General features: G+C 42.7%; 2 protein-coding genes across 4 annotated transcripts; one reads left to right on the plus strand and one right to left on the minus strand.

Annotated features, from left to right (window-relative positions):
• On the plus strand, positions 1–9,491 carry hmbsa (hydroxymethylbilane synthase a). Of its 3 annotated transcripts, XM_035433001.1 has the most exons (15): positions 147–180; positions 293–346; positions 1,078–1,164; positions 1,631–1,703; positions 2,221–2,270; positions 2,695–2,750; positions 3,466–3,543; positions 4,293–4,370; positions 4,508–4,583; positions 5,178–5,291; positions 5,814–5,852; positions 6,640–6,759; positions 7,074–7,127; positions 7,534–7,620; positions 8,358–9,491. In XM_035433001.1, exons 5-15 carry the CDS (start codon positions 2,226–2,228, stop codon positions 8,532–8,534), a joined length of 924 nt encoding a protein of 307 aa, XP_035288892.1. In that variant the 5' UTR covers positions 147–180; positions 293–346; positions 1,078–1,164; positions 1,631–1,703; positions 2,221–2,225; the 3' UTR covers positions 8,535–9,491. The 3 variants fall into 3 exon arrangements, with proteins under 3 accessions (XP_035288891.1, XP_035288893.1, XP_035288892.1); XM_035433000.1 differs by lacking the exon at positions 1,078–1,164 and having other exon boundaries at positions 1–180; XM_035433002.1 differs by lacking the exons at positions 1,078–1,164; positions 1,631–1,703 and having other exon boundaries at positions 3–180.
• An 823-nt stretch (positions 9,492–10,314) lies between these two features.
• LOC118235553 (histone H2AX) lies at positions 10,315–11,021 on the minus strand. Its single transcript, XM_035433004.1, has one exon. It carries the CDS (start codon positions 10,905–10,907, stop codon positions 10,482–10,484), a length of 426 nt encoding a protein of 141 aa, XP_035288895.1. The 5' UTR covers positions 10,908–11,021; the 3' UTR covers positions 10,315–10,481.
• Between the last annotated feature and the right edge of the window lie 586 nt (positions 11,022–11,607).

The following is an 11,607-nucleotide window of genomic DNA, read 5'->3' on the forward strand; positions in this document are numbered from 1 at the left end:
ACTCTGTAAGGACACATGGCAAGACAACCGCGCTCTAGGCAGGCGCCTGCCACTGTCTTTCACGCACACAACGGTCTCTCATAGCTCGGCCTCTGGTACAGCCAAGTGCAGCTTCCGCTGTTAACAAAACCTTTTTACTCTCAGGGCACTATGGAGGACAGCCTGAATCAGTACATTGGGGTAAGCAAGTTGTGTTTTGTGTCTCTCTAGAGTCAGTACCAGTGGCAGGCAAAGCCTATGAGCAGGTTTTATATTCTTTTAATGAATTTTTAATGTTTGTTTTTTTGTACAGGAGGGAAACGGGGAGCTCCATCGGGTCATTCGGATTGGCACCAGAAAGAGCGAGGTACAACAACAAAAGCTTCAATTCACTCATTCTAGCTGTCATAGTTGTCTAGTCTGTCATGCTATCATAATTCAGTGTGGTGAGAATAAACTGTGATCCTGTATTTTACTGTTGAAGGAGGCAGCAAGGATATACTGATGAGTTTGATAGTCTAAGAATGCACACAGATAGCAGTTATTTCAGAATAAACCAAGGTAACTGATTAGTGAGTCCCTGGAAATAATATCAGTGAAAAAAGAAAACATTTTTGAAAATGTTTTCTTTCTGATTATTCATGAACATGACTGTCGTTTAAAGTGAGCATGAGAAATGTTGTACTTTGGTCTTATGATTCTTTTCTGTGTTCTTATATTCATTCATTTTTCTACATTCATCACTCTGTGTGTTTTCATTTTGATGGAAGTGTTTGTGTTATTATTGATTTATCTTATTTTCTCAAAGCAAAAGATTTGCTGTTTGTGTTCTCATGAAGCTGTAACAACAGTTATTTTTTCAATTGTTTTGGAAGAATTTATTTTGATCGTAACGATCTACAAATGTACCCGAAGGTCCTGAAATTGAAATGAGGTGTCCTGATATTTTATTTTAACTTACAAAAACATTTTGTTTAATTTGACACCTCCCTGTAGAGACACAGTGTATTAAAAAGTACAGTTGGTACTTTCAAGACATTAGAGGGAGTGGCTGCGTGTAAAGATCAGATTAGAAAGTGTTCTTGTTCTGTCTCTCAGGAGATAGTCAAGAGCGCATGAGACCGTCTGCCTCGGATATCACACTCAAAGTTAAAACATTGATCCATCTGACACTGCAGCTGTGAAGTGAGGCACAGTATATTCTTTCATTTTTATATTTTATTTTTTCTATCCCCTTATTATTTCATGTTCTTCTGGTTTGGAATGGCAAGTTGTATTTTTAGGCCTGTCCCTTTGCTGCAGAATCATCTGTCAATCCAGAGAATGGAAATATGTGTTTTTTCAAGTTCATTTCGCTACTCAGCACAGTCTGCAATCTGTCATCCTAGATCACTGTCACTGCGCCATTTCAACACCGTGTGCAGCTGGAGCAGGCAGATTGCAGGTGTTTGATTGGCTAGGGGACTCGCTTTTTAGTACCTTTACTGCCGGGCAGTACCCAGCCAGCCAAATCCTTCCTTCCCTGGCCAATTGATATGCCTTGCAGGACTGCTGGCACAGTTGGCACTGGCAGGATGCGTGACCTGAAAACCCCTTATTGTTGGCATATCCATTGCATTGGTTTGATTATTCATTCATTCATGTATTTCAGCTTGCTCGCATTCAGACAGACAGTGTGGCTGAAAAGCTCAAGGAGTTGTATCCTGATGTTGAACTGAAGATAGGTGAGAATCACTGAGCTCAGTACACGAGAGTGCCACCTTGAGGTAGTAAAGGAATAAGCATAGGTAATTCAATGCAGGTGTCTCTCAGGTAAGCTTGCAGATTGATTTTATATGGCCAGAAATGCTCGGTTGATATGGACATCTACCATCCTGTCTCATCACCAATGTGCCCCTCTCTCTTTTCATTGTCAAGAGAAAGTGCGTTTGTCTCACTGTAACATACACTCCCCAGAAATCACCCTCTGTGTGTGGGTGTGTGTGTGTGTGTGTGCGTGCAAGTGTAAGACCGCCTGTGTCATCTACACTGTAGCTGGCTGCCAATGAGAAGTAGTGAAAGAGATGTGAAAGAGATACTCTCTCAATGGGAATATAAAGACTGCTTTTATTTTCTGGGCCACATTTTTTCACTTGTGCTTGTACAGAATCAGCCTTGTGGCCTGTAAGGCTGTGGAAACAAATAGAGCGCTCATGTTAAATGAAATAGAATTTTAAAATATTTAAACTTTTCTTTTCCCAGTCCCCATGTCTACGATAGGAGACAAAATCTTGGACACAGCTTTGTCAAAGGTAGGCCTGTGAGGATAAACTTTAAATTCAATACAGTATATTTATTTACCTCAAATAAAAATGCAAAATATGTATTAGTTTTTTGTTCAAATTGAATCATTCGTGTTCAAATGCTGTTTAAATATTAAATACTGAAATATAATGAATGTGAAATTTGTTTCTACCTTCCTTTGCCATTAACAAAAAAATGGCTGTTTGATTTGTCAGTTTCAGACAAGGTTAAGTAAAGGGTTAGGTTTCCTCATTCCAGTGTGCCAATGTAGTAAAAGAGGGTCGGTCAGAGTGAGTATATGCACTCAGCCTGAACACCAAATTATTTTTAAAATGGGGAATGGAACATGCAGTGTCGGTACACAAGAGTGAACAGTAGCATTCCATTTTCAAGTGTCTTTTGTCTGAGCAGTTTACATTTTGCTTGTTTCAGATTGGAGAGAAAAGTCTTTTCACAAAGGAGCTGGAAAACGCTCTTCAAAGAAATGAGTAAGTTTCCTAGGCTGCAGCATTATGGTTTCTCCCAGATAGTATCATATTTTGTAATGTTTCAACACAGATGCTCTATTTTCCAGTAAGATACACAATATCATGTCACATTGAACATTCTGTTGTAAAGTTGACCAGAGCTGAATATCTGATCACTGTGTTGAATATCTGTGCTGAGCCTCTTAGAAAGTGATCCTACCTTGGTATGATGCAGGATTATGTAGCCCAGAATGCTAGTGCCCTCTGAGGTGCTGCAGTGCTATGGTTATCCTCATGGAATAGCATGTGCTAATATACTGTAATAGCACCATTACATTGCAGACTTATGGACCATGAAGTAATGAATCATAATTCGTTTTTAAAAAGAAAAGGAAAATTCTGCTTACAGTTCAGATATCTAATACTGTATGATAAAATAAGTTGCAGATAAGTCATTTATTTGGTTGATGGACATTTGATGTTATTGTCCCACTGCTGTAAATTATCCTGCATTACTGTGAGCTTGGTTTGCATGTTTCATGGCAGTTTGTGTTTTTTTTTTTACAGGCTAAATATTTCTGTTTTCATATTTCTGCTTTATTTGACAAAATTCTTAAACTGTACATTCAGATGCCTACAGTGTTTACATGAAACTGTGTGTGTGTGTGTGTGCATATGTGTGTGTGTGTGCGTGCATGCATATGTATGTGTGCGTGTGTGTGCCCACCCTCTGCAGGGTTGACCTCGTAGTGCACTCACTGAAGGATCTTCCCACAGCACTGCCTGAGGGCTTCACCATTGGAGCTGTACTTAAGTGAGTATCTCTGGCCGGAGACAGACATACACTTTAACTTCTAACCTATTGGAATTTACAAGTTACTTTCCTACTTCTCTCTATCTATCTAACAAATGTAAGTGCTGTAAGCTTGTCTTTAACATATTAAATAGACTGTTTCCATTACCTGTATCTTATGCTAATTGTTTTCCAATTTTAGATATTAAATGTGTTATAAACTGAAAAGGGTAACACTCAGTTAAATTTGGTATTTAAAATTAAGGACATTCAGCATTCTGGTTAATTAGAGTATGGGAGTTAGCTGGCTTGATGAGGTAATTGTGAATGGGTAACTTGCTGTTGAACAATAGGAAAACTGTTCGGGTTCATTTGTCTAGAGAGAAGCTGGAATTGTGCCACTAGTGTGCTGTCTGAATGGGACCTGATGTTAACACATACTCATGAATTTTAGAGCATGTAGTTGTGAAGAGTGGTACATATTTATCCTCAGAATTGTTCTGGAAAATGGGTGCAGTAATAACAGTTTACCACAAGATGGCATGTTTTGTTAAATAAAGTGAGGGTCAGCAAAATGTGACAGTACTTGTTAAATGCAATTAAGATCTGGTAAAGTTTTTACAGTATTTTTGCATGAGTTCATCTTTGGAATTAAAGGAGTCTGGTTCCCTAATTGAACATTAGTAATTGTTAGGAATCAGACATTACTATAAAGAACAGCCTGATTTTGAAATTTATTTCCATATATTTTTGCAATGTATTTTTCTTAGGCGTGAAAACCCTCATGATGCAGTTGTCTTACATCCGAAGTATGCAGGACAAACCCTGGACACACTGCCAGAGAAGAGGTGAGAGGATCCTGTGGAGGCTGAGGGAGACCAGTGGTGGTTGTTGGACTATGACAGTCAGCACAAGTGTAATAATATTCAAGACAGGAAATGGAGGCCTGACACCCAAATTCTGATCCCCCTCTGTCTCCCTGCAGCGTGATTGGCACCAGTTCACTCCGCCGAGCAGCTCAGCTGAAGAAAAGATTCCCTCACCTGGAGTTTAATGACATTGTATCTTTTAAAAGCACTGCTCTTTCTGGTACTTTCTGTGGACTCAGGTGAGGTCTATGGTTTCAGTCTTTGTGGAGGTCCTGCTGGTTGAGGGCTTCTAAGCTGTTTGCTGTGGGTTCCTGCTCTGCGCAGCTGTTAGCCACCTGGGCTCTGTTCAGCACCCATACAAGCTTGCTTTCCTGTGGCTTAGCCCTGTGAAGGAAAAGCACAAGCAACAATAAAGGCTGTGAACCGTTAAAACATGTGTGTAGACGCAGGAAACTCGTCAATGTGGTTTTTTGTACACCTGTGTGTTAGTTTGTGTGCACATTTGCGTATCTGTGTGCAAAATATCTTATCTGTGTATCTGTGTGTACAATATCATATCTTTTCTTACAATATCTTATATCTGTGTCTGTGCCTCTGTGTGTGCGTGTGTTTACGTGTGTGTGACTGCATGTGTGCGTGTGTGTCTGTGGCCATAGTGTTCATTTATGCATGTCTGTGTGTGCGCCTATACCTTGGTGTGTGCTTTTGTGTATGTCCACGTGTACAGTGTGAATGTGTGTTCAGCATGCATGTGTGTAGTCTGCTGCCTTAACCTGGCTCTCTCAGAGAGGGAACCTGAACACGCGACTAAAGAAACTGGATGAGAAGGAAGAGTTTGCCGCCATTATCCTGGCTGCAGCTGGACTGCGTCGTATGGGCTGGGAGAGCCGCATCAGTCAGGTGCCCCCTCAAACCCACTCCCATAACACACTCAGGGCTTCAGTCTCAGCACTGGCACAATAGCACCTCCTCTGGTCAACCATGCACCTGCAGTCTTCTGGCACCAGTGGTGCTGAAATGACCTCTGAAGCCCATGTGGTGCACATGCTTGAGAGAGCTCTTTCTTGCTGCTTGCTGCTTGCTGCTCAGACAGCCCTTTGAATATGTCAGGGCCTTCCAAATTGTAAGGAAAGAAAAAAATCTAGGATATAAATTGGTTTGAAACGTAATTGTGGCATTCGGTCCAGCGGTGAACCGGATTGGTCTTGGCAGCGTCGGCTAATAGAACACACCTGGGTTGCGTTAGCTCTCTCCACCAGCCAGCCCAGCTAAGACCAATCCGGTTCACCACCAGACCGATTGCCACAGTAATGTAGATGGTAGTTCAGGAAAACAAATGTTAAGTGGACACATTCATATGGTCATGTAGGACTGTGTCAGAGCAGCCCCTAAGCCTCCCCTGTCTGTGTTGTTTTTTTGCAGGTCTTGGGCCCTGATGATTGCATGTATGCCGTTGGGCAGGTGGGTTCATCTTTGATGCTTGAACAAAGCATGCCAGTCCGGTAGAAAGCACAAATCCTTCTTGGCCAGGAGGAAACCCATAAGCCTGCTGCACAGTGGGGGTGGGCAATTCAGAAGATTCTAAACACCAGTGGCCAGTAATGCCCACAATTTGGAGAATGCTGCAACTACCGCCTGCCAGAATCTGAGAATAATTTGATAATATAAATGGAAATATGTTCTCAGAAAATAAAAGGCAGTTGGAAAAAATAAAAGGCGTTGAAAAGGCAAATAATAATTGAAAATGAAGGAGCAAACAGTTGCAATAAGTGAACGTTGATTGCGTCAGTTGGTGGAAAAGCTGATGTTTACAAAGCACTGTCAGAACGTATACAACAGGCTTACACAGAAGAAATGTCCCCTCATGCAAAACAGATAAAAACTAAAGTATATAATTACCCAGGTGTGTCTACAAAGAGAGACAATGTGTTTCAGCTATTGTGGGTCTTTAGGTAAACACCGACAGATCCTTCGGGCTGGGAGTAGTCAATGTTTTGCTTGTTTGAACGTGCCTGTTGGTAAACCTGTTGGGTAAAATAAGTGGGTGCCACTTATAAATTTCTTTCTGCCATAATGCAGTGTGTTGACCTGCTTTTCTCCCTTGAATGTTAACAGGGAAGTGAAACTTTGTGTTGTGGTTATTGAAAGCCAGTGCCAGCTGTTATTGTAGTGCCAGCTTCAAATGTGTTGTTCTTATCAAAAGCTAGCGGCAGCTGCATTGTGCTGGTGACACTGCTCTCTGTCTCAGGGGGCACTGGCAGTGGAGGTGAGGGCGCAGGACCGGGACATTGTGGAGATGGTGTCTGTGCTGCACCACTTGGACACCGTACTGCGCTGCATCGCAGAGAGGGCCTTCCTCAAACACCTGGCAAGTTTGCCTGAGCCTCCCCTGCAGGCCCCGCACACACCTAGAAACACACACACACACACACACACACACACACAGACAGATACTCATATACTACCATGCTAATACACTTTCACTCTCAATCTCACATAAACACACCTAACATTCCTATATTCCTATATAATCCTAAAACTACTGTTTTTAGTGTTTGATTGCGTTCTTAATCATTTTGTTTTTCATTGTGCTGATGTTTCATTGTAAAGGTGTTGTAAAGGGTACAGTTTGGATACATTACCAAATGAAGGATGGTTAGAATTCTGCTCTCTTTCTCTCAGGAAGGTGGCTGCAGTGTGCCAGTTGCTGTTCACACTGAAGTTAAGGACTTCGAGGTAATGGGCTGGGGTGGAAAGGCCTAAATACTTCTTTGGAGACTATAAATCTAGCATCTCAAAAATAACCTCTTTCTCTGTAGTTGTATTAATACAGTCCAGAATAGGTGTACTTGTATGTGTTAACCCTCCTAATTACAGTATAATACAGAACAGTATAGTATGATGAAAGGATTATGACAGGATGTGCAATGTTAATGATCAGGGATACACCTTCTCATTAATATTCATAAACTGCAATTTTGCACCAGACTGCACTGTGTTTGTAGACCCATGTGTCTGTTTGCACTGTCTTTGTAGACCCCTGTTTCAGACTGTTGTCAGTGTCAATGGAACTGTATAGAATTGCTGTGTGTTTGCACTGTTTGTGTGACTGACTGACTGACACTGCTATGCTTTATTCCAGCTCTACCTCACTGGTGCCGTGTACAGTCTTGATGGTTCTGACAGTCTGAAAGAGACCATGTGGACCAGTGTGACTCCAGCCAATCAGGTACAGCCCTAACAGACAGTGAATTTGATACTATATGTGAGCGTGGTAAAGGAGGCAGGGCTTAGGCCTGAATCCAGGGTGGAGGACTGAGGTTGCATACAAGTCCAACCTGAATTTATGAAGTAAATACCAGCAGTATTAAAGGATATGTCAGTACATAAACTATGGATGTTAGAGTGGGGTTCAGAAGGGCATCTGAGTTATATATTGGACAATTTGAATAATTAATGTAGGGATTAGTGATTCTAGGTAATCACATGAGGGGGAAAAGCTTATTTTTAGGATAGGACAGAAAATCCATCCATCCATTATCTATACCCGCTTATCCTGGGCTGGGTCGCAGGGGGTGCTGGAGCCTATCCCAGCATGCACTGGGCGAGAGGCAGGAATATACCCTGGACAGGTCGCCAATCTATCACAGGGCACACTCACCATTCTCTCACACACTCTCATATCTATGGGCAATTTAGAGTCTCCAATTAGCCTACCTGCATGTCTTTGGACTGTGGGAGGAAACTGGAGTACACGGAGGAATCGGACAGAAGATGAGATATATAAATTTTGTAAGCATAGCAGTGTATTTCAGCATGTCTATATGGTTTGTGAGCCCTCCACCCATGTCTAACCCCCGTAATAGAGCTTTGATTTGCGTGTGATTGTTGATTTGAGGCTAGTATTCAAGCTCAGTCCTAGTGTGAAATTATTTAATCAGTAATTGAAGCTGCTCTTTGTGTCAGGTGGAGGAGGAGGCGGCTAGTGAGGGGGTCCAGCGTGTGGGGGTCACCGCCCGCAACGTTTCAGGAGCGGCCCAGGAGGCTGCGGAGAAGCTGGGGGTGGATCTGGCCATGCTGCTGCTGGAGAGGGGAGCGGGAGAGATCCTGACGGTGGCCCGCCAGCACAACGAGGCTCAGTAACTGAGGCCCACACCTGCTTCATGCTCGCATGACTTCTTGTCCAGCGGGTGTAGGCAGAGGGAGGCTGCCAGTGTGGAGCTTCGCCACCCATCCGTGTGACCGTACCCCCACCACTCCCCTCTCCGAGTGACATTAGCAACACACTGACCACCTTCTGATCAGCCAAACAAATTTCACTGATCCGTCTCTGATCAGCCAGTTGCATCACTGACTAGACAGATTCTTTCGGATCAGCTAAAAACTGACACAAAACATTAGTGACAATTCTCAGAGGAAATTACAAGAGCAGAGTTTTAGTATCTGCAATGGAGTCCCATCTAAGCATGGATCTCTCAGTGTAAAAATTACTTTTCTGAGATGAATACTATGGAAAATGGAGCTTAAGATGGTTGTATTCGTTTTCTGTTTTGGGGGCACATCTGATATTTAAAGATGGAAGCAACTATATACCAGCACAGCATTAAACATGTGTTAGACCAGAAAGAACTAACCAGCAGATGCATCTTCTGCCCCAGAGGCACAGACCTGAAGGAAATGCTTATATATGGTTGGAATGCTCATATTTTAAGTGCTTTATATTTACATTCCATGTTTTGCAAAAGACAGTGCAGTCTGCTGGTTTTTTTGCACATTTATTAAAATCTCTGGTTACACCACATTCTCCGCAAATCAGATGGATAGATGTGTAAATGTTCAGAGCACTTGCAAGCACAGCTGCTCAAGGTATTGATGCATCATTAGCTACATTTTGAAGTTATGCCATGTTTACTCAAACTAAAGCAAAAATAAAAAGCACACCCCCAATCACTCAAGCAGATATGTGCCTTGAAAATAAGGTTTTTGTGTATAGCCCACATCTACAGTTGCTGTCTTACAAGGTTGAAATTAAGAAAGCACTATCATTATTGGGGAGGAGTTACTGTCACGTGTGTATTTTTGAATAAAAGAGTGTTCCCTTACAATTTGTATGTGCTGTACACTTTATACATAACGTATATTGCTTGTTAGCAGCTGCAAACGCAGTGGAGTCGTTTCACACCTGTAGCCTAAATCTTGCGTGCTGCAACATGAAAAATCTTTGGCTTTTGGCAGAGGAAAAGGACCAAAGCAATGCAAAGTGTTTGCTGAATTGAGTGCGTTTCCCTTCTTAACTTACCACGGTTCTTTGATCTGAACGGTCGCTTTTGCAAAGCCAAAAGCTAGCTAACCCAGTGCCCATCCATGACAAGAGGTGCAGCGCCATGCTCTAGTCTAGCAAATTATGGCAATCTTGTCGGCAGGAAATCTCACATCATAAATTGAACATGTTTGGATTGGATGTCCACCACTTGAAATCAGACCTAACGTTACACACTGGCTTGAGTCTTGAGATGGCAAAAGGAACATAGGGCCAGCACCAGATTAGATAGATTTAGGAAAGCCCAGAACCTTCCGAAATATGGTACACCAACTTCAGTTTTAAAAAAAAAGCTGTTCTGGGTTTTTAAAACTCAGCGTGATTACCATTACACACCCTTGACATGGCTCGAGTTTGAAGGAGTTTAAATGTAAATCAGCGCCCAAGTCTGATTTAAATCTATCCACTACGTATTGACTCGATTAGATGGTCACGTTAGCTGCTATGCGACTTTAATACAATGGAATGAATCTTGGGTAAAACACCGGAACAGATCAGAATCAAACCGGAACTAGCCATATTCAGTTGCAAACGTATTGTGCACATTCACCAAACCTTACCGCCGGCTAGATAAGCTACAATGAAACACAGTTCAGTCCACAGGAACCTGCAACTACAATTTATTGCGGCAAACCCCAGTCACACTGCACACACAACCACAACCTGTAGATTACAATCATGGAATTTGTCTTCAGAAGTGAACGTTTGGGCGGCCCTTAAAAGGGCCTTTGGGTATTTGAAGAAACTCTGTAGCCTCGTTCATCGAGAGCTCAATATTCTTGAGACTGCTGAGATCCCTTCTTTCCCGCCTTGCCGCCGCTGGGAGCAGCCTGCCCGGTCTTCTTGGGCAACAGAACAGCCTGAATGTTCGGTAGAACGCCTCCTTGGGCGATGGTCACACCACCGAGCAGTTTGTTCAGCTCTTCGTCGTTGCGGACAGCAAGCTGCAAGTGACGGGGGATGATGCGGGTCTTCTTGTTGTCTCTTGCCGCGTTGCCAGCCAACTCGAGGATCTCAGCAGTGAGATACTCTAGTACAGCAGCCAAATAAACAGGCGCTCCAGCACCTACTCGTTCGGCGTAGTTACCTTTCCTCAGCAGCCGGTGAACACGGCCCACAGGAAACTGAAGACCAGCGCGGGAGCTACGGGTCTTAGCCTTAGCACGAGCCTTTCCAGTTTTGCCTCTTCCAGACATGTTGAAATAGTTACGATTTTGTTGCTTTGCAAAGAGTCGGTGAATCTATGTGAGATAATGTCCGAGTGTGTTGGAGCGGGGGTTTATATTTTCTCGTCGTCACTAACACGCCTGAACCCGCCTTCCATTTCCATTGGATGCCAGACTGGGTAAAAGCAGTTTATTGGCTGCAAGAATTGGGAACCAACACATTTCCTCGGGCCATTGGCTGCTGAATGCCGTGCATAATTAAGATAGAATTACACACCAACCAGATAGGTCCTTACCACGACCAGGCGTGATTGGATGAGTTGTTCAATCTCTGCTGTGGGTGCACAGTAGTTCTGTCTATCAAATTTGAGCGGTCCTCGTTGGCCAATTAAAATCATTCCCTCAAAAAATTTAAAAGAAATTTTTGGCGCAAATTCAACCACGCTGAGCCAGAGATATTGGCTGAGCTCGTATATATTGCGTTAGTTTCGGTTCAATTGAATGTTTTTGTATAAGACCGGAGAATCCGTCTATTTATTTTCCACTATATCTAGAGTCGGAGTGGAACGATAAGGAATGCATATGGTGCCATTTTGTTTAACAGCCAAGGAAGAGATCAGGGTGAATTTATGAATTCCACAAACCAATTTTATTCCATTATGTTAATTGCAACCACGCAAACTGTGCACAATCCACCATTTAATCTAACAGTGTCTACGAACACTAATGC

Source organism: Anguilla anguilla, chromosome 9 (genome assembly GCF_013347855.1).
Source record: "Anguilla anguilla isolate fAngAng1 chromosome 9, fAngAng1.pri, whole genome shotgun sequence".
Lineage (NCBI taxonomy): Eukaryota > Metazoa > Chordata > Actinopteri > Anguilliformes > Anguillidae > Anguilla > Anguilla anguilla.